Source organism: Rhinichthys klamathensis, unplaced genomic scaffold (genome assembly GCF_029890125.1).
Source record: "Rhinichthys klamathensis goyatoka isolate OS25496 unplaced genomic scaffold, OSU_Roscu_1.1 h1tg000350l_1, whole genome shotgun sequence".
Classification (NCBI taxonomy): Eukaryota; Metazoa; Chordata; class Actinopteri; order Cypriniformes; family Leuciscidae; genus Rhinichthys; species Rhinichthys klamathensis.
The window spans coordinates 1,365,962-1,389,202 of NW_026606862.1; the positions used below are offsets into that span (position 1 = coordinate 1,365,962).

At 46.1% G+C, this 23,241-nt stretch overlaps 1 protein-coding gene across 1 annotated transcript; it reads left to right on the forward strand.

Moving 5' to 3' along the window:
• Positions 1-15,553: 15,553 nt before the first annotated feature.
• Positions 15,554-21,453, forward strand: LOC130068976 (uncharacterized). Its single transcript, XM_056232634.1, has 2 exons — positions 15,554-15,718; positions 20,492-21,453. The coding sequence occupies exons 1-2, from the start codon at positions 15,554-15,556 to the stop codon at positions 21,236-21,238; spliced, it is 912 nt and encodes a 303-aa protein (XP_056088609.1). The 3' UTR covers positions 21,239-21,453.
• The last annotated feature ends 1,788 nt before the right edge of the window (positions 21,454-23,241 follow it).

A 23,241-nucleotide genomic window follows, 5' to 3' on the forward strand; every position in this document is an offset into this window, starting at 1 on the left:
AACGGCAGCCCACCATCGTGCCCACCATTGTGAAGAGAACTCCCCGAAGGGCAAGGGCGAGGGAGTCAAGTCAAGTCAAGTCATCTTCATTTATTTAGTGCTTTTAACAATGGATTGTTTCAAAGCAGCTTTACAGAGATAAACATATAATTTAAGGTAACAGAGATTGTTTTGGCTTTATAGCGGTTATTGAATAATGTTATTTCCAGCTAAAGTTAATTTTGATTGATTCACCTCCGTCGAAATGATCAGACTTTAAACGCGAACCTGTGATTAACGCTGACGGCGTTCACATGCACATTCAGAATTGATTCTATAGTTATGTGCTTTTGAAAATATGTGCGCAGGTTTGTAATTCCATACAACGTTTTGGATTATGGAGTCCCTCAGGGCTCCATTCTGTCGCCAGCTCTGTTCTCGTTGTATTTGCTTCCTTTGGGGACTATCTTCTCTAAACATGGGGTGTCATTCCATTTTTATGCTGATGACACCCAGATTTATCTGCCTCTAAAGAAAAATGATGAAAAGGGCCTAAGCTTATTATCAGCGTGTGTGTCTGATGTTAAGTCCTGGTTTTCCTCAAATTTTCTGCATCTAAACGAGAGCAAAACTGAAGTTATCGTTTTTGGTACCTCAGGTGTTTCTATTACTCCCGATGGTGACCTGGGAGATTTGGCCCCCTATGTAAAACACTCAGTGACAAACTTGGGTGTTATTTTTGATTCTGCTCTTAAATTTGACAAACAGATAAGTGCCGTAGTCAAATCTAGTTTCTTCCAATTAAGACTATTATCTAAGGCTAAGAGTTTTTTAACATTTGCAGAGTTCGAGAGAGTGAATCATTTGTTCATTTCATCTAGACTCGACTATTGTAATTCTCTTTATATTGGAATGAGTCAATCCAATATTAGTCGTCTTCAGATGGTTCAGAATGCAGCGGCCAGACTTTTGACTGGCACGAGGAAGTTTGATCATGTTACCCCAATACTGCGTTCGTTGCACTGGCTGCCAGTTTGTTATAGAGTTGATTTTAAAATTCTGCTTTTTGTTTTTAAAGCCATAAACAAATTAGCTCCAAACTATCTCTCTGATCTTTTGAAATTAAACGACTGTTCTAGATCATTGAGGTCATCTCAACAAAGATTGTTGCTGGTTCCAAGATCAAGACTGAAGACGAGAGGTGACCGTGCATTTTCTGTTGTTGGTCCAAAACTATGGAATAGTCTACCTGTATCTTTAAGACTAATATCCACAGAGTCTGTGTTTAAATCTAAGTTAAAAACTTACCTGTTCCCTTTCGAGGGAACTCGCGATGCGTCATCGACGCTTTGGGAACGCCCCCAGCGTGAATGCGTCTGAGCATCAATGTCAACTAGTCCAATGGAAAGAATGAGCGTCACGGGCGGGTGACGTCATGACCAGGAAGGCATAAGAGCACATCCGGTGAAACGCGGCATTAGCTTCTGTGTCTCAGCAAGCGATCTGTGTCATTTTGTCTCTGTCTATTTACTGTTGTACTACTTTCATGTTATCACTGTGAAGCTGCTTTGATGCAATCTGTATTGTGAAAAGCGCTATATAAATAAATGTGACTTGACTTGACTTGACTGTTGTCTGTTGCGGAAAAGGATGGAAACTAAACAAGTGTACAAACAGTGTGCTTCTCCCTGCCCGCGTTATTTAACGGGTGGGGACACACACGAGCTTTGTGTCATTTGTTTGGGAGTGGAGCATGCGGTCTCAGCCTTCGAGGGGGCTGAGTGCCAGCATTGTGAGATGCTACCGCTTCGCATGCTCCGCTCTCGCCTGTCACTCTTTGATAAAGAGAGTAGGCAGGCTCGCGATCCGCAGGGATCAGGATCAAGAGGTAAAGGCCCTGTTAGCAAAGGAAGCTATAGAACAGGTGTTCTCACCCGACAGAGAGTCGGGTTTTTACAGCCGTTATTTCATTGTTCCAAAAAAGGATGGGGGGTTGCGTCCCATTTTAGATCTTCGTCTGTTGAATCGTTCAGTACAGAAACTCAAGTTCAAGATGCTGACACTCAAACAGATCGTGACTCAAATCAGATCCGAGGACTGGTTTGTCACGATAGATCTGAAGGACGCCTACTTCCATATCTCCATCCTCCCTCAGCACAGGAAGTTCCTAAGGTTTTCTTTCGGGGGCAAAGAATACCAATATCGGGTTCTTCCTTTCGGTCTAGCTTTATCACCCCGCACGTTCACGAAATGCGTGGATGCAGCTCTAGCCCCTCTCAGGCTTCAGGGCATACGTATTCTGAACTACATCGACGACTGGCTGATTCTGGCGGAATCAGAGCAGTTGGCGGTTCGGCACCGAGGTGTCGTTCTCGCTCATGTGCAGATGTTGGGGTTGAGGCTCAATGCCAAGAAGAGTGTTCTTTCTCCAGTACAGAGAACCACTTTCCTTGGTGTGGTATGGGATTCAGTGACGATGCGGGCCACTCTATCGCCCGTTCGTGTAGCTGCTATCCTGACAGCCACCAAAGAGCTAAAGCTAGGCCAGTCACGCACTGTGAAACAGTTTGAGAGACTGTTGGGTCTCTTGGCGGCAGCGTCCAACGTGATACCTTTTGGCCTCCTGTACATGAGACCTTTACAGTGGTGGCTAAGGACCAGAGGGTTCTCCCCGAGGGGAAACCCACTTCGCATGATCAAGGTCACGCGGCGGTGCCTTCGTGCCTTAATTATATGGAGGAAACATTGGTTCTTAACCCAGGGTCCGGTATTGGGAGCTCTTTGCCATCGTGTTACGATCTCGACAGATGCTTCCCTCACCGGCTGGGGAGCGGTAATGGAAGGCCGCTCGGTTCAGGGTCTGTGGAAAAGTCATCATCTTTCGTGGCACATCAATTGCCTGGAGATGATGGCTGTCTTCAATGCGTTGAGACAGTTTCTCCCAGACCTGAGGGGCCATCATGTGCTTGTACGAACAGACAACACATCAGTGGTCTCTTATCTGAACCGTCAGGGGGGTCTGCGGTCGCGTCCGCTTTGCAAACTGGCGCACCAGATCCTCCTGTGGTCTCTGGGGAAAGTACTCTCCCTGAGGGCAGTGTATATTCCTGGGGACCAGAATATGGGGGCAGACATCCTGTCGAGGCAGGGGCTGAGGCCAGGGGACTGGAGACTCCACCCCGAGGCGGTGGAGAAAATTTGGGAGTTTTACGGCCAAGCAGAGGTGGATCTGTTTGCGTCTCAGCATACGACGCACTGTCCACTTTGGTTCTCCCTTACTCACCCAGCCCCCCTGGGGCTGGATGCTATGGTGCAGACGTGGCCGAGGCTACGTCTGTACGCATTTCCCCCTGTTGCTCTGCTCCCAGGAGTTCTGGAGCGAGTCCGCCAGTACGGAATAAGCCTACTGCTTGTAGCACCACGCTGGCCGAGTCGGATCTGGTTTGCGGACCTGATCCATCTCTTAGACGGTCCTCCCTTGGAGATCCCGATCAGGAGAGACCTTCTGTCTCAGGCCGGGGGCACAATATTTCACCCTCGACCAGAGATTTGGAACCTGTGGGTTTGGCCTCTGAGGGGGCCCAACTCATAGAGAGTGGTCTCTCAGCTGAGGCTGCTGAGACCATCCTAAGCTCCAGAGCTCCAGCTACTAGGAAACTTTATGCGCTTAAATGGAGAGTTTTTTCTGTATGGTGTCACCGACATCAGTGGGATCCGGTTAACTGTTCTGTGAACACAGTACTCGAGTTCCTGCAGGAGCGCTTTACGTAAGGTCTATGTCCTTCCACGCTCAAGGTCTACGTGGCGGCCATTGCGGCTTACCACGCCCTGGTGGGGGGTACATCGTTGGGTCGAGACCCCCTGATTACACGTTTCCTTCGTGGCACATTGAGGCTGAGGCCTGCAACTCGCACTAAGGTGCCAGCTTGGGATCTTGCTATAGTACTAGAAGGCCTGTCTAGGGCTCCGTTCGAGCCCTTAGATTCGGTTTCAGAGAAATTTCTTACCCTCAAGACTATCTTTCTGCTAGCTATTTCTTCCCTTAAGAGAGTTGGAGACCTTCAGGCCCTTTCGGTTTCCCCCACCTGCCTTGAGTTTGCACCGGGGATGGTCAAGGCATTCTTATATCCGAAACAGGGATACGTCCCTAAGGTGCCGACCTTGATTCCGAGGCCTATTGTGCTGCAGGCTTTCTGTCCTCCTCCTTTTACATCTGCGGACCAGGAAAGGCTGAGCCTCTTGTGTCCAGTGTGAGCACTGGATACTTATGTTCATCGGACATCTTCAATGAGGAAGTCCGACCAGTTATTTATTTGCTTTGGATCACCTAAGAAGGGTCTTCCTGCTTCTAAACAGACGGTTAGTAAGTGGATAGTCGAGGCTATTTCACTTGCATACGAGTACTCTGACCATCCGTGTCCCTTGGTGGTCAGAGCTCACTCTACGAGGGGTATGGCGGCCTCTAAAGCCTTGTTATTTGGGGTTTCTCTCCAAGACGTTTGTGATGCGGCAGGCTGGTCCTCACCGCTCACATTCGTCAGGTTTTACAGTTTGGACCTGGATGCTGCCCCAGGTTCTCAGGTGCTTAGTGCTTAGTTCCAACAGACTGACACTCAGGTACTTGGAATTCTGGCGTTTTGGGTATTCTCGTTCCCAAAGCGTCGATGACGCATCGCGAGTTCCCTCGAAAGGGAACGTCTCAGGTTACTACTGTAACCATAGTTCCCTGAGAAAGGGAACGAGATGATGCGTCACCCTGCCATACTTCCTGCATCCCTGTGATCGGCTTGCTTCGACTTTTGAAGCTAATGCCGCATTTCACCGGATGTGCTCTTATGCCTTCCTGGTCATGACGTCACCCGCCCGTGACGCTCATTCTTTCCATTGGACTAGTTGACATTGATGCTCAGACGCATTCACGCTGGGGGCGTTCCCAAAGCGTCGATGACGCATCGTCTCGTTCCCTTTCTCAGGGAACTATGGTTACAGTAGTAACCTGAGACGATTTCACTGGCTTACAATTGTCCTTGATTTTGATGTTAAATTGTTGAATTGGTGTTTCTGATGTAAACTCCATTTATCATTCACTTTTGCGGTCGGTCTTGTTTTTAAGATATTTATTCTGTTGTACAGCACAATGGCCAACTACTGTTGCTTTTATTGTGCTATATAAATAAAAGTTGATTGATTGATTGATTGAACCCATGCCTAAACAGTCGGAGGGCAAATTGGATCGCATAGCCGAGCCTGATGGTTTACTGAGCCAGCGTGACGGACTGGGAAGCTTTAGTTAGGCTCCCAGGCCCCGAACCAGCGGGGTCAGAGTCAGCGGGGTCAGGCGTGCCGGCTGTGGGGCAGCAAGGTGGAACAGACGGCCCTGACATGGCGGGGTCTTGTTCCACAGCCTGGCAGAGAATGCGTGAGAGGGCAAAGCGTTCTCTTGGGGCCGGCTCTGCCAGGGAGCTGGCGACAGAGGAAGATGAGAGGGGTGAGGCATAGTGTCACACAATGTCATCCGCGCCCTCTTGGGGCCCGGAGTCAGAGATTGTGTCAGTTATTTCTTTAACAGAGTTTGGGGTACCAAAAAGAAAAGGAGAACAAAAGATTCTCCCCCGGCCCTCCTCCGGGGGAAGGAGTGGTCCTGCTACCATCTCCTGAAGAGCTGATGTCTCTGACTCTGGGCTGCCGGTCTCAGGAACGCTACTTTGCCTGGCGCTTGGCAGGCTAAGGGCCGGACACGTGCTGTGCCACCCTCCTGCGACTGACTCCGCACTGCGGCCTGGGTGGAGGATGCTGATGTGGCCGAGCAAGAGCAGAGAGCGGAGGAGGTCGCAGATCAGCCGCCTCGGCAGCGAGGCACCCTTGCCATACATTTACAAACATTTATTTTATAGAAACATTAAACCTTAATGGAGCATTACTAGATTTTGGATAAATAGATTCAATAAACAGTATTAAACTGAATTTATAATTCTAAACTCAATTACATTTAGTTTTTATGTTGAGCAATTAAAGAAATGAATCTTATTCTGTTTAACATTTTAACATTTCTGAATGTGACTTTGTATGAAAACTGAATTGACTTGCTCTCATGTGACATCTTGCTTTCTTTTTCAGATTTCAGAGAAAGGAAAAGAGGCAGTAGTTTGATGTGAGCCAGGTTTTTACATTTACATTTATCAGACACTTTTATCCGAAGCCAATGGTTAAAGTTTTAAAAAAGTTAGATCACTTGCAGACATAATAACATGCTAATTTAAACAGACTTTAAAAGGATTTCCCCAAACCAGTGCTCCCACTTGTACGCAGTACTGACACTTCTGTGGTTGCTGGGGAGTACCAAAAGATAAATAAAAAATGAACATACATATAAAGCCCAGTTAAGCATTTCTATTTAAAAGATTGATTTCTGGAAATAATGTAGGCAATACTGTGGTAAAAAGGGCATCATTAGGTATGCTCAACATGAATGCATATAGAGCTGCATATAATAAAACATAACATTTTAGTGTTATCTGCTAAGTTTCTTTAAAAAATCTACTTCTAAAACCTAAACTGTCTAAATTACTGCACAGTACAACATGGATAATTTACATTTTGTGTCTTTGTGTTTGTTTCTTATAAATACCATCACTGTCCACATTTACTTTTAAGAATTTTATTAGCATAGCAACATACAGCAAATAAATTGGGGAACTAATAGACTACAGAAAATATGAAAATCAAAATGGGCGTTTCCAAATCAAAGAGACTTTTCTAATCACGATGGGAGTTTTTCAACAGCTTTACCGGACTTGCTAAATCATCATGAAAGCCTTTTAACCTTAACGTGTGCCGCACAAGTCCTGAAAAGGGAAGCCACAGTATTTCGATCGATGCTGCAGGTCATAAACCCAGCCTTTTCCTTATAACTGAATGAGACGCGAGCCTAGCTAAAAAAATACAACTACATTTCACATTAAAAAAAAACATTTCTACAGTGGAAGCGAAGACGTGTTGTCCGACCTTTTTCTTCTTCTTTTTTTTACAGTCGAGAGCGAAAGTGAAAGGGATAATAAGTGAGCGTGCATTCGACTGGCATATGTTCAATTCAATTCAATTCAAATCACTTTATTCATCCCCAAGGCGCAATTTAAATGACACAAGGAATAGCATATATTCAACTACACACAGTACATCATTAATAAAAAATAAATAGATAGATAAAAAATAAAAATAAAAGTGGATAGGATGAGTACATCAGTCTATGGCATGTTTAGCGCAGTTCAAAGATTTGGGGGGCGGATGGTGACTTGGAGTTTAGTAGCAGGACAGCCCTGGGGTCAAAGGTCACCTTCCTCCTCTGGGTCCTACACACTTGACAGCGAAGTCTGCGCCACTCAAACGTAGAATACATAGCATGTGATGGATCACGAATGATCCTACAGGCAGTCTTCAAGGTTCGCTGTTCACATAAGATGGGCAGAGCTCTCTGTGTCACCAATTTTGTGCTTTCGTTGATGAATTACGCTGGAACGTATAATTAGAATAAGCCTAAAATAAGCTTGTGTGGATATTTTGTATATCAAATTAAACAACTGCATTTGCTGTGTTTTCATTATTATTATTAGTAGTAGTATTTTATTACTAGTAGTATTAGTATTATTTTATCTTTTAATGATATCACCCCTGCAGTGTATTTCTAGTTAAGCGGAGGCCGGGAAGACACCTGTGGGGGAAAACAATCCGTCCCCTCAGTTTATAAACCGTAGCCTACTCACGAATCCTTAAACTGTTCCCTCGGTTTAACACATCGTGCCCACGAGTTCCTAACCCGCGCTTTCAGTTCGGTAACCCGTGCCCACGCTTTCGCAATGCGTCCCCACGGGTTTGTAAACTGTACGCACGGATTTGCTCTTCCATGAAGAACTAGTTTTCCTCAACGTAGCCTAATGCTAGTTTGCTCTGAGTTCCTCAAGGCTTGCATGATAGGCTAACAATATCTGGATTATTAAAACTCACAAGAAGAACTAATAAAAAAAAAGATATAGACAATATATTAAGACAGATCTGTCTATAATTACACGATAGGATAAATCATTATTTTTGAATAGTTGGTCACTTACTGGGTTAAAAACTACATTTGTTGAGCATTCTTCCAGTTTATTTCCTCCAGCTTGGATGGCGCTGGATCACCAAGGTCGACCTCCAGCACTGTGTCTGGTCTCTGCAGTGCGTCTATGCACTGGGAGGATGGGCTCTGCTCACTAATATATAATTTAGAGTGCTACATAATTAATGACATAATGGTAGAGGCCGGTGGGCTGGTGGGATGCTTTCCAGGCAGGGCTGTGCCACATCCAACAACAGCAAACATCCCATGATTTACTGATAACAGTCTATAGAGATATTATCATCAGTCAAAAGATGAAATCAGAAAGTCTCTGGAAAGATCATACATTACTCACTCCATTTACTGTCTTCCTTTTATATTCTAGAGAAACAGAGGTAGTTGCATTAATTCAGAAAAGGATGAAAAGATGAGTAATAAATGTATATAAAATGACTGGAAAGGAGGGATACAAAAATATACAGAAAAACAGCCATCTTATTTTTCTGCTGAAAGTGAGCAGTTTTCTGTGAATGATTAAGAAGGGAACATCACAACATGTGCAGCGATTACCCTAACGGCGTCATCCATCCCCACGCTACCCTTGGCCATCAGATCACAGCCCGGGACGTACCCTACACACACTCACTGCGCCGGGTCAGACGGCCCAGAGCTCAGCTGCGCTCACGTTTGGCACAACGCAAGCTTCCACCGGCTGCTCTGGTTCGAAACTGGTCCACTGCCCCCCCACGCTTTAGTTGTTTATCTCCCTCCATATTCTCCATTCCTCAATCCTATTGACTGCCTGGAGATGGAAAGGGTATGACCGAAATCCACAAACGCGTAAACCCCTTCTCCAAGCTATGTGGAGATATAGCAGGTGAGGCTTTTCATGGCTGGAATCGCCACACTAGGCGGTATGCCATAAAGCCAAAACAATCTGTTACCCCTCTGGGGTCCTTCATTTCAGAGTCACACTCAGGACCTTCGGGTCCAAATGGGCCGGAAGGGTGGGATTAATATTTATTAAAAAAAAATCATCTTTTTTTTTTTTACTTGTTTTTTATAATATTTTTTCTTTTCTTTTTTGGTGTTTTGAGATAATTTCAAAAATAAAGATGATTTATAATTAATATTAATGCAATAATTATGACCCATTTTTTCCCCATTGAATATAATAGAAATGTAAAAAAAAAAAAGTTTTTTTTTTTTTTTTTTTAAAGCTGTATTTCATTTTAGAGTCAAGCCTAGGCCTCATGAAAGCAATTTTTGAAATGAGATGGATGCCATCTGGTGGACAAACTGAGCATTTTAAAAATTCAAAACCCATATGTAATCTGAATTTATTAGTGTGTATGTGTATAAAAGTGTGTTTGTGTGTGTGTGTGTGTGTGTGTGTGTGTGTGGATGTGTCTGTTTTGCACTCTTGATGTTTTATAGATTCACCCCTTCACTGTTGTGTGCTTTTTTTCTGGATCGTGGCTGATTTGTAGTTTGTACGCACAAAATAACTCTGTATTTTCACATTTTTGCCAATTTCCCATTCATTTCCTATGCGGGTCCATTTGGATCCGAAGGTCCTGAGTGTGACTATTTTTTTTACAACCACTTAGACTATTCAAATCCTGTCCCCAATTTTTTGGGGTGTTCATATGCTAAGTACCAACAAAGTCACCAAATTTCGGACCATTCCGATAAAGCAATGATTTAAAAAAAAAAAAAAAATTTAAATGCTTCGGGTCCATTTGGGCCGAAGGACCCCAGAGGGTTATTGTAATTTCCTATTATCACTGTAAAGCCGCTTTGAAACAATCTACATTGTTAAAGCGATATATAAATGAAGATGACTTGAAGAACCGTTTCCGTCTTTTCCCCTTTATTCTGCAACTCTTAGGAATGCATGTTGATAATCATAGATGTTATCGTTGCTGTACATTTATCAACATCACCCTCCATTGATAATCTTTCAGAACTTTCAATACAGTAATCTTTATCCGCTTTATCCAAACACTATCTTTCTATTACATATTGATCCTGAATATACACATCACAATTCAAAGAGCATAATATTGGAAATGATCACTACCTATATTAGTATCATTCATAACATTCCATTCACAAATATTAATATTAATATTAAATTATTCCAGGAGCTAACGTGATTTTTAAACATGAAACTGTATTTCTTGTAACAGCCTGGTTGCGTTATCAAGACACACGAGTGATCTCTCCTCTATTAGTTCATTAGTGTCAGTTTAATCACTTCCCCATAGAGTAATGTGTGCATTAAAGTCGCCACACCAAACTTCTCTTTATATTAGACACAGTCCATGTAATAATACCTCCGGTTTTGCTGTTCGGCAGCTGTTTTCAAAGCGGTTTTATGTTTTTATTCAGTTATTGCCATAATTGACACAAAAACACGATATGCTCTCGAACATGTGAACGTCTGATTGGCTGGAACTCCCTGAGGTGTATATTCATTATACATTATATACATTTATATTCATAGAAATCTGGAATCAACACCTCTGGTGCGGGAGATCTTCAGCTTTCTGTCGTAACTCCAGTTGGCCCGGTGAGGGCGCTATATCCCTGACAGAGGGTTTCAAGGAAAGATTATACAGACGCCTCCTTCAGTGGATTATCTCAGTTAATATGCATGATCTTTATAGTAAAAACTATGCTTACCCTTTGAATTTATTAAAGTCTTCTGGGACTCTCTGAAGCATCTTCTTCACGAAGCCCTGAGTGAGTGTGCAATGAAAGATGAGTTAATGAAACAAGGTCTCATCTCTCTTATACACAAGCCTAATAAGATCACAGATGTTTATATAATTGGCGCCCGATCACGTTTTAAACTCTGTTATAAGTTTATATAAGTTATATAATTATAAAATATTGGCTTCTGTACGCTGAAAAGCTCTACACAATTTCTCATTTCTAACACTCAATCTGGGATTTTAAAAGGTAGACATATCTCTAACAATTTTATATTAATTATAGATAATCTAGATTATTTCTGTAATTTAGTTCAACCTCCCTAAAGCACGATCTGTTATCCAAACTAATTCAACAACTTATGGTATCTTTTTCCTCCCAAACTTTATATCCCTAGTAAATTACAGAAACTGTTCATATAGTTCCCTTTCGTTAGGGAACTCCTACGTCTCGTCGGAGGAGTTTCCAACGAATTGGGATCACGCTAGGGAGACCAATTGCCTTCGAGTGAATTAAAACGAGCCAATGAACATTGGCATGCAAGACTTGCATTCCGCGCCCCGCCTGCCAGTGCGGGTATAAAGCGGAAGCAAGCGCATAGACAAATGCTTTTAGACGGGCCCAGCTGAACGGGTGCAGACATGGGACGGGCCCAGCTGAACGGGTGCGGACATGGGACGGGCCCAGCTGAACGGGTGCAGACATGGGACGGGCCCAGCTGAACGGGTGCAGACATGGGACGGGCCCTACTGAACGGTTGCGGACATGAGACGGGCCCAGCTGAACGGGTGCAGACATGGGACGGGCCCTACTGAACGGGTGCGGACATGGGACGGGCCCTACTGAACGGGTGCGGACATGGGACGGGCCCAGCTGAACGGGTGCGGACATGGGACGGGCCCAGCTGAACGGGTGCGGACATGGGACGGGCCCAGCTGAACGGGTGCGGACATGGGACGGGCCCTACTGAACGGGTGCGGACATGGGACGGGCCCAGCTGAACGGGTGCGGACATGGGACGGGCCCTACTGAACGGGTGCGGACATGGGACGGGCCCAGCTGAACGGGTGCTGACATGGGACGGGCCCTACTGAACGGGTGCGGACATGGGACGGGCCCTACTGAACGTGTGCAGACATGGGACGGGCCCTACTGAACGTGTGCAGACATGGGACGGGCCCTACTGAACGTGTGCAGACATGGGACGGGCCCTACTGAACGTGTGCGGACATGGGACGGGCCCTACTGAACGGGTGCGGACATGGGACGGGCCCTACTGAACGTGTGCAGACATGGGACGGGCCCTACTGAACGGGTGCGGACATGGGACGGGCCCTACTGAACGTGTGCAGACATGGGACGGGCCCTACTGAACGTGTGCAGACATGGGACGGGCCCTACTGAACGTGTGCAGACATGGGACGGGCCCTACTGAACGGGTGCAGACATGGGACGGGCCCTACTGAACGGGTGCGGACATGGGACGGGCCCTACTGAACGTGTGCAGACATGGGACGGGCCCTACTGAACGTGTGCAGACATGGGACGGGCCCTACTGAACGTGTGCAGACATGGGACGGGCCCTACTGAACGGGTGCAGACATGGGACGGGCCCTACTGAACAGGTGCAGACATGGGACGGGCCCTACTGAACGGGTGCAGACATGGGACGGGCCCAGCTGAACGGTTGCGGATATGAGACGCGCCCTACTGAATGGGTGCGGACATGGGACGGGCCCAGCTGAACGGTTGCGGACATGGGACGGGCCCAGCTGAACGGGTGCAGACATGGGACGGGCCCAGCTGAACGGTTGCGGATATGAGACGCGCCCTACTGAATGGGTGCGGACATGGGACGGGCCCAGCTGAACGGTTGCGGACATGGGACGGGCCCTACTGAACGGGTGCAGACATGAGACGGGCCCTACTGAACGGCTGCGGACATGAGACGGGCCCAGCTGAACGGGTGCAGACATGAGACGGGCCCAGCTGAACAGGTGCGGACATGGGACGGGCCCAGCTGAACGGTTGCGGACATGAGACGGGCCCTACTGAACGGGTGCGGACATGAGACGGGCCCAGCTGAACAGTTGCGGACATGAGACGGGCCCTACTGAACGGGTGCGGACATGAGACGGGCGCAGCTGAACGGGTGCAGACATGGGACGGGCCCTACTGAACGGGTGCGGACATGAGACGGGCCCAGCTGAACAGTTGCGGACATGAGACGGGCCCTACTGAACGGGTGCGGACATGAGACGGGCGCAGCTGAATGGGTGCGGACATGAGACGGGCCCAGCTGAACGGGTGCAGACATGGGACGGGCCCTACTGAACGGGTGCGGACATGAGACGGGCGCAGCTGAACGGTTGCGGACATGAGACGGGCCCAGCTGAACGGGTGCGGACATGAGACGGGCCCAGCTGAACGGGTGCGGACATGGGACGGGCGCAGCTGAATGGGTGCGGACATGAGACGGGCCCAGCTGAACGGGTGCAGACATGGGACGGGCCCTACTGAACGGGTGCGGACATGAGACGGGCGCAGCTGAACGGTTGCGGACATGAGACGGGCCCTACTGAACGGGTGCGGACATGAGACGGGCCCAGCTGAACGGTTGCGGACATGAGACGGGCCCAGCTGAACAGTTGCGGACATGAGACGGGCCCTACTGAACGGGTGCGGACATGAGACGGGCGCAGCTGAATGGGTGCGGACATGAGACGGGCCCAGCTGAACGGGTGCAGACATGGGACGGGCCCTACTGAACGGGTGCGGACATGAGACGGGCGCAGCTGAACGGTTGCGGACATGAGACGGGCCCAGCTGAACGGGTGCGGACATGAGACGGGCCCAGCTGAACGGGTGCGGACATGGGACGGGCGCAGCTGAATGGGTGCGGACATGAGACGGGCCCAGCTGAACGGGTGCAGACATGGGACGGGCCCTACTGAACGGGTGCGGACATGAGACGGGCGCAGCTGAACGGTTGCGGACATGAGACGGGCGCAGCTGAACGGTTGCGGACATGAGACGGGCCCAGCTGAACGGTTGCGGACATGAGACGGGCCCAGCTGAACGGGTGCGGACATGGGACGGGCCCAGCTGAACGGTTGCGGACATGAGACGGGCCCTACTGAACGGGTGCGGACATGAGACGGGCCCTACTGAACGGGTGCGGACATGAGACGGGCCCAGCTGAACGGGTGCAGACATGGGACGGGCCCAGCTGAATGGGTGCGGACATGAGACGGGCCCTACTGAACGGGTGCGGACATGGGACGTGCCCAGCTGAACGGGTGCAGACATGGGACGTGCCCAGCTGAACAGGTGCGGACATGAGACGGGCGCAGCTGAACGGTTGCGGACATGAGACGGGCCCAGCTGAACGGGTGCGGACATGGGACGGGCCCAGCTGAACGGTTGCGGACATGAGACGGGCCCTACTGAACGGGTGCGGACATGAGACGGGCCCTACTGAACGGGTGCGGACATGAGACGGGCCCTACTGAACGGGTGCGGACATGAGACGGGCCCTACTGAACGGGTGCGGACATGGGACGTGCCCAGCTGAACGGGTGCAGACATGGGACGTGCCCAGCTGAACAGGTGCGGACATGAGACGGGCCCAGCTGAACGGGTGCAGACATGGGACGGGCCCAGCTGAACAGGTGCGGACATGAGACGGGCCCAGCTGAACGGGTGCAGACATGAGACGGGCCCAGCTGAACAGGTGCGGACATGGGACGGGCCCAGCTGAACGGGTGCAGACATGGGACGGGCCCAGCTGAACGGGTGCAGACATGGGACGTGCCCAGCTGAACGGGTGCAGACATGGGACGGGCCCAGCTGAACGGGTGCGGACATGAGACGGGCCCAGCTGAACAGGTGCGGACATGGGACGTGCCCAGCTGAACGGGTGCAGACATGGGACGTGCCCAGCTGAACGGGTGCAGACATGGGACGGGCCCAGCTGAACGGGTGCAGACATGGGACGGGCCCAGCTGAACGGGTGCAGACATGGGACGGGCCCAGCTGAACGGGTGCAGACATGGGACGGGCCCAGCTGAACGGGTGCAGACATGAGACGGGCCCAGCTGAACGGGTGCAGACATGAGACGGGCCCTACTGAACGGGTGCAGACATGGGACGGGCCCAGCTGAACGGGTGCAGACATGAGACGGGCCCAGCTGAACGGGTGCAGACATGAGACGGGCCCTACTGAACGGGTGCGGACATGGGACGGGCCCTACTGAACGGTTGCGGACATGAGACGGGCCCTACTGAACGGTTGCGGACATGAGACGGGCCCAGCTGAACGGTTGCGGACATGAGACGGGCCCTACTGAACGGGTGCGGACATGAGACGGGCCCTACTGAACGGGTGCAGACATGAGACGGGCCCTACTGAACGGGTGCGGACATGGGACGGGCCCAGCTGAACGGTTGCGGACATGAGACGGGCCCAGCTGAACGGTTGCGGACATGAGACGGGCCCTACTGAACGTGTGCAGACATGGGACGGGCCCTACTGAACGGGTGCGGACATGGGACGGGCCCAGCTGAACGGGTGCGGACATGGGACGGGCCCTACTGAACGGGTGCGGACATGGGACGGGCCCAGCTGAACGGGTGCGGACATGGGACGGGCCCTACTGAACAGGTGCGGACATGAGACGGGCCCAGCTGAACGGGTGCAGACATGGGACGGGCCCTACTGAACAGGTGCGGACATGAGACGGGCCCAGCTGAACGTGTGCAGACATGGGACGTGCCCAGCTGAACGGGTGCAGACATGAGACGGGCCCAGCTGATGGAGCGGGTGCAGCTGTTCAGCGCCAGGCAGACCCGCGTGTGGCCAAGGGCTCCGGCCTTCACACTGCAGAAGTGTTGCTGGAACAACTGCTTAAACAGCCATCGACTGCCAAGGTAATGTACATCACTGAGGGGGAATTTAGATTGTCTCTAAGAGCGGGGAGATTCCTTGGCGAGTTCTCAGCTGCTTCTGTGCAGATCCCCATCCTCGCCAGTGTTCTGGTCTCAAACATGGCGACACACTGGGAGCCCAGAACGTGGAGACTGCATTGGGATCACCAAGTGCAAACACTTCCCAGCCCCATCTGAACCCATCATAGACCAGCCTGAGGGACTGGCTGGGAGTGGGTGTGCGGGACGGTATGATGGGGATCCTAACCCTGGCACTATACGGATGTGGACCCTGAGGGCTGTGCTCTGGTGGGAACCATGAGTCATATTGGCAAAAAAAAGTTCTTCTGGCCAATGAGAGACGATGTCATTTGGTACCGGCCAGAAGATGTGATCAGGCTGGTCCCAGAGCCTCAACCAGTAACAAAGAGGCATGTGATAATAAGAAATATGCTCTGTCCTTGACCATGGAACATAACTGAGCCTCTTGCCCATATGCAAGATTACAGAAACAGTATTTAGCAAAAACAATGTCTACTTAGTCAGATTCAAGTTGTTATTCCACATGATTACGTTTGACAGTACATGGATTAACGACATTACACACATGTCAGTAACGTTTAAGTACAGAGTGTTTGCTCTGGTTCAGCATTAGGCATAAAGCATATAAGTTCTTGAGTTCAAAATATTGCCTATTTTTTCTGTTATTCAACTGGTTATATTAAGGTTACATTAAGGTAATGATGACATAAAGGGTTTGCTCTAGTGTGTCCTAGTTCAGCATGTAGAAATCAGTGAAGTAATGATTTGCTGATTTTGAACACATGTTTTTTCATTTTTTGAATTGTTTTTCATTAAAAAATATTGATTATATGTTTTTGTTCACAAATGCTGTTGCTTATTGGCTTGCTCTGGTTCACCACATAGAGCAGTAGAAAAACAGTTTTAACTGGAAGTTGCCTATCTATGTTTTGCTATGTGATGGAAATGACCGTTTTCTTGGACTGTCAGTTCACGAGTTCACACTTACAAATAAGTCAGATAAACTAAATGTGTATTTGGCGTGCTGTCCGAGGAGAGGGCTCCGGGCTCGGTATTCGGCCCGAACCCAGAGTACTCCCCCCGTATTGCTGGTTAAGAAGTAATGTGAGGAGACGGGGTGGTGGAGGGATGCTGAAAAACTGTAGAGGAACATTGGTGAGTCAAATAGGCTTTATGCCGAGCGTCACGTGACCAAGCCGGAAAACAGATCACATCGCTTCCGATTCAGGTCTTTGGTATGTGCTTCATGAATTTTTTTGCGGTTTTACTCAAGATAACTTAAAATGAGCATAACCAATGTCCCTCGCATGTGCAGATTGATATTGATAAGTTTTTTAATTTTTCTTCTTCACACTAACGTTTAGATATTTAAATAGCATAAAACACCAATAACAAAGTGAACTTAGTAGGTTAGCTGATTACCTTAAAAATCCATAGATATCGTAGTTAGTTCTTACGGCCGTTAACACTTTCTCTGACAAGCGGATGCAGTGAGACCTGTTTTCCGGTTTGGTCACGTGACGCTCGGCATAAAGCCTAATGAGTGTATATATAGGTCTCCAACTCAAGCTGATTGGATAGACATGTTGATTGCTGATTGTCGACAGCTGGTTGGTATGATGTGATAATTGGATCAATTATCTGAACGTGCTCCTCCCGAACTTTGTTTGTAAAACATCATATAAAAATGGCTAAATGTATATATATATTAATCAATACACATCATCACAGCCAACTTAAGGGAAGGTTTCCAGACAGATTGAGAAACCAACTGATACTAAAAAACTGTTTGTAGAAATGTTTTTATTTTCTGAAACTGTCTATAGCTCAAAGAGTACCACAGCTGAAGAATTACCCTTGTATTATTACGTTAATAAATATTATTAAGTAAATGTCATCTTCACAAAGGCAGAACCATTCACTGTATTTGAGCATTAAACATTTTTTGGTGTGGCAGAGTGCATGTAAGAGTTTGTTGCTGGTGTGCAATGTGTTATTAATTGTGAGTTATTTGAGCAGTTGCAGGTATTTATGGTAGCATTTATGAATTATTTGAAAAGAAATCTCTTTTACTTTATTGGTTGAATAAAGAGAGATGTGGAAGCATCCACACTTTTTTCCAACAGATATTACCAACTAAATGACTCCAATAAGCGGTCACAGGCGGTAAAGTAACCATGTCTTGCTGAAATAGTGAACGGACTGATCTATTAGTGTTTTTATTGTGAGAAGCAAAGCACAATTTGCCAACGGGAGTATTGACCAAACTCAGAGAGACCGGAAGAAGAGAATGAGTTCCTCTCAGTAAAGCAAGAGCACCTGATGGGATCGAACCCTAACTATCGAACATGCTTTGGGAGAAACAGGACATTGAAAATGATCTAGAAGTTCCTCATATGAAAACAACAGCCCTTGAGAATTGATTAATTGACTGACTAACAAGATATCTTTATCAAACCAATTCTGAAAAAATATAGATTTATTCTTGTATAAAATATTACAGTTATTCCAAATAAAATATTTATGAGGTGAAAAGTTGTGCTTAAATATCAAAGACCAAGCCAAAAGTGACTGCTTATGAAAAGCAGATAATATTGCTGGTAATTTTTCAATTTTGTAGTTACATAACAGAAGAAAATCCAGACCACCAAACTGAGAGAAAAAAAAACATAATTAGTAATAAAGTTCCATAAAGACACTGGGCTCTTTTTAAACTGTTTTATCCAGTTAATTTTAAAGGTAGTAGTAGTACTTTATTGGTCAGCCTTGGCTGAAAATTGGTCTTTGGTCTCGCCATACAATCACAAAACAATTAACAATACACAATACACAATATACATACATAAGAATGAAAATATTCACATTACTTCCTCTTATTCAAAAGACTTATTGCATTTGGTACAAATCGCTTTAATCGCTTTTGGTGTTCTATGGTGACGACGTGATGGCAATATTTCAAAAACATGATTCAGTGTGTGTGTGTGTGTAGTGTCTCTCGCTATAGTCACAGCGTTCCTCTGAACAGCGATGTGATATCACTGTGCCACCGATGTTTGTTTAGATCCTACAATTTCCCTGCAACTCTTGTAATTCTGTCTAATTTTACTTTATTCACAGATGTAACTCGTCCAAACCACACAGTTATATTATACCCTAAAACACTCTCAATTAAACTTATATAAACTCTTTGCAGAACATCCTGACTTACAGAACATTCTCTCAACTTCCTTAGCAGGGCTAACCTTTGAGACACACACGGCTTTGCTTTGCTGATCGCTGATCGATTGCTCCTGTCTGCCTCGCTGCCTGCTGTGTGTTTGTTTGCTTCGAGGCTGTAAGCTCCGCCTGAGCCTCGTATTTCTTTATGTTTTGAGCCATCATTACTATCTAGTTGTTTATACTACTAAATACAGTTTACCCAACATCTCAGATTAACCTTACATCTCTAGCTTCCGTTATTGTTAACACAGCACGCTAGTAACTCGCTAACGTTAGCCTGCTAACGCGCCACCCGTGCGCTCATTTATATATTTATTTTCTCTCGCGCGCCCGCGCCTTTGAGTTTATAAAGTCCAGGTAAGTAAGAACTAAGAAATCAGTCAACAAACACGGTGAGTAATGTCTTCTTGTCCTGTTATTGTCACCTGTGTCACATGTCATATGTTTAGTATAGCCTTCTCCGATGGCAATATAGGATTTATATGTGATAAATGCAAGGAGACAGTCAGGCTGACAGAGAAGATTTCAGAACTAGAGACACGCATCCAAACTTTAATTGAGGATGGTAAGAATGCTAGATCTTTAGATAGTGTTTTGGATGCGCCTAGCATAGTGAACTCTTTACATGATACGGTTCCGGCTGAAGTAGAGCCCGTGCAGCAGGGCAGATGGGTGACTGTGAGAGATCACCGCTCTAGTCGCGGATCAAAGAACCACTCTTCCGTTCCGATTCCCATAACAAATCGATTTGCCCCACTCAGTGAAACACCCACTGAGAATCCTGTTGATTGTGCCCTGGTAATTGGTGATTCGATCACACGGAACGTGAAAATAGAGACACCAGCCACCATAGTCACATGTTTGCCGGGAGCCAGAGCGCCTGACATCAAAGCAAATTTAAAAGTGCTGGCTAATGCTAATCGTAAATTCTCTAAGATTATTATTCATGTCGGCACTAATGATGTTCGACTCCACCAGTCGGAGATCACCAAAATTAATATTAAAGAGGTGTGTGAACTCGCAAGTACGATGTCAGGCACTGTAATTTGCTCTGGCCCCCTTCCTGTACGCAGGAGTGATGAGATAGTTAGCCGATTGGCCTCACTGAATGGTTGGCTGTCGAAGTGGTGTCCGCAGAATAATATAAAATTCATAGACAATTGGAAAAGTTTTTGGGGCAAGCCTGACCTGTTGAAAAGAGATGGTATCCATCCCTCCTGGGCTGGTGCTGCTCTTCTCTCTAGTAATTTGGCTCATAGTCTTAGAGCTAAAACATGACAATCTGGGGCTCAGGTCAGGAAGCAGACAGACTGGCTAAACCGACCGTCTGCTAGCGGCCTCACGTCACCAAGGTCAGATAAATCCCATCACATAGAGCCTCTTTCACCTAGATATCATCATATAGAGACTGTGTCTGTTCCCCGAATTTGGAAATCCAAAAAACGTCAGGTTAAAAATTTAATTGATGTTCAACAAATAAAAAACAGATATAATACAGATGAGCAAATGATAAAGCTTGGGTTGCTGAATATTCGATCCCTTACTTCAAAATCTCTTATAGTTAATGATATGATTTCAGATAATAATCTAGATGTGCTGTGTTTGACAGAAACCTGGCTAAAACCAAACGATTACATTATTTTAAATGAGTCAACCCCACAAGATTACAGTTATAAACATGAACCTCGTCTGAAAGGCAAAGGGGGAGGTGTTGCTGTAATTTATAGTAATATTTTCAAAACCACTAAGAAATGTAGCTTTAAATATACTTCTTTTGAAGTATTGGTGCTTAATGTAAAAATATATAGTGTAAACGATAAATCACATTTGAGAATTCTGCTGGCTACTGTATACAGGCCACCAGGGCACCATAAAGATTTTATCAAAGAATTTGCGGACTTTCTATCAGATTTAGTATTGGCTGCAGATAAAGTACTAATTGTTGGTGATTTTAATATACATGTAGATAATGAAAAAGATGCATTGGGATTGGCATTTAAAGATATTGTAAACTCAATTGGAGTTAAACACGTGTCGGGACCTACTCATTGTCGTAATCATACTCTAGATCTAATATTATCACATGGAATAGATGTTGATGCTGTTGAAATTCTGCAGCAGAGCGATGACATCTCAGATCATTATCTAGTCTCATGTAAATTACATTTAGCCAAGGCTGCAAAGCCGACTCCGTGTTATAAATACGTTAGACCTATAACTTCTGCCACTAAAGATTGCTTTATCAATAATCTTCCTAATTAGTTTCATCATCTCAGCATCCCGGATAGCTTAGAAGAACTCGATATTGCAACAGAAACGTTTAACTCTCTCTTTTCCAGCACTTTAGACGCAGTTGCTCCGTTGCGCTTAAAGAAGATTAAAGAAAATAGTCCAACGCTGTGGTACAACGAGCACACACACACACACACACACACACACAGGCCCTTAAGAGAGCAGCCAGAAAAATGGAGCGCAACTGGAAGAAAACTAAACTAGAGGTATTTCGGATTTCATGGAAAGAGAGCTCGATTGCTTACAGAGAGGCTTTAAAAGCTGCTAGATCTGCTTATTTTTCAACCCTATTAGAAGAAAATAAACATAATCCTAGGTATTTATTTGAAACAGTGGCTAAACTAACGAAAAAGAAAGCTTCAAGCTCAGAGTCAAAGCAACACGGCAGTGATGACTTTATGAACTTCTTGACTTATAAGATTGATAATATCAGGGACAAAATTATAACTATGCAACCGTCTACCACAGTATCGCATCAGGAAGTGCATTGTAGTCTCCATGAGGAAAAGTTTGATTTATTTGTTGCTATAGGAGAGGAAGAATTCTGCAAACTCGTTAAATCATCTAAATCGACAACTTGTATGTTAGATCCTATACCGACTAAGCTACTGAAAGAGATGCTTCCAGAGGTCATATATCCTCTTCTTACTATCATTAATTCGTCTTTGTCTCTAGGATACGTACCAAAAACCTTTAAACTGGCTATGATAAAACCGCTTGTTAAAAAACCACAACTTGATCCTACAGAATTAGTCAATTACAGGCCGATCTCGAATCTGCCTTTTCTGTCAAAGATATTAGAAAAAGCAGTATCTTCACAACTATGTTCCTTTCTAGAAAGAAATGATATCTGCGAGGATTTTCAGTCAGGATTTAGACCGTACCATAGCACTGAGACCGCTCTCATCAGAGTCACAAATGATTTGCTCTTATCATCCGATCGTGGTTGTATCTCTCTATTAGTGTTACTTGATCTTAGTGCTGCATTTGACACCATTGACCACAATATTCTTTCAAATAGACTAGAAAACTATGTTGGCATTAGTGGAATTGCATTAGCATGGTTTAAATCATACTTATCTGACCGTTATCAGTTTGTAGCAGTAAATGAAGAGATGTCTTATCGATCACAAGTTCAGTATGGCGTACCACAAGGCTCAGTACTAGGACCGCTGCTGTTCACTCTGTACATGCTACCCTTAGGAGATATCATTAGGAAACATGGAGTTAGCTTTCACTGTTATGCCGATGATACTCAGCTGTATATTTCTTCAAAACCCAACGAAACTTACCAATTCACAAAATTAACGGAATGCATAGCTGATATAAAAAATTGGATGACTAGTAATTTCCTACTACTAAATTCTGAAAAGACAGAGATTCTAATTATTGGACAAAAAACTTCCACACGTAATAACCCAGAATACTGTCTAACACTTAATGGCTGCTCTGTCAAGTCTTCGTCGTCGGTTAGGAACCTGGGTGTGCTATTTGATACCAACCTTTATTTTGAAAGCCACGTGTCTAGTATCTGTAAAACCGCATTTTTCCATCTTAAAAATATATCTAAATTACGCCATATGCTCTCATTGGGAAATGCGGAACAATTAGTCCATGCGTTCATGACCTCAAGGCTAGATTATTGTAATGCTCTATTGGGTGGTTGCCCTGCACGCTTAATAAACAAACTACAGCTAGTTCAAAACGCCGCAGCTCGAGTTCTTACCAGAACCAGGAAATATGACCATATTAGCCCGGTTCTGTCAACACTGCATTGGCTCCCTATTAAACATCGTATACATTTTAAAATAGTTGATTACCTACAAAGCACTAAATGGCTTAGCTCCGCAGTACTTGAGCGAGCTCTTAACGCATTATAGTCCTTCACGTCTATTGCGATCTCAAAATTACGGCCAGTTGATAATACCTAGAATATCTAAATCGACTGCTGGCGGGAGATCCTTTTCCCTTTT

What these genes read in the sequence shown, in the direction of transcription:
- LOC130068976 (XM_056232634.1), top strand. Translation starts at nt 15,554, where the DNA reads ATGGGACGTGCCCAGCTGAACGGGTGCAGACATGAGACGGGCCCAGCT. An exon ending in AACAGCCATCGACTGCCAAG is followed by an intron (nt 15,719 to 20,491) that starts GTAATGTACATC and finishes CAAATGATAAAG; the next exon opens with CTTGGGTTGCTGAATATTCG.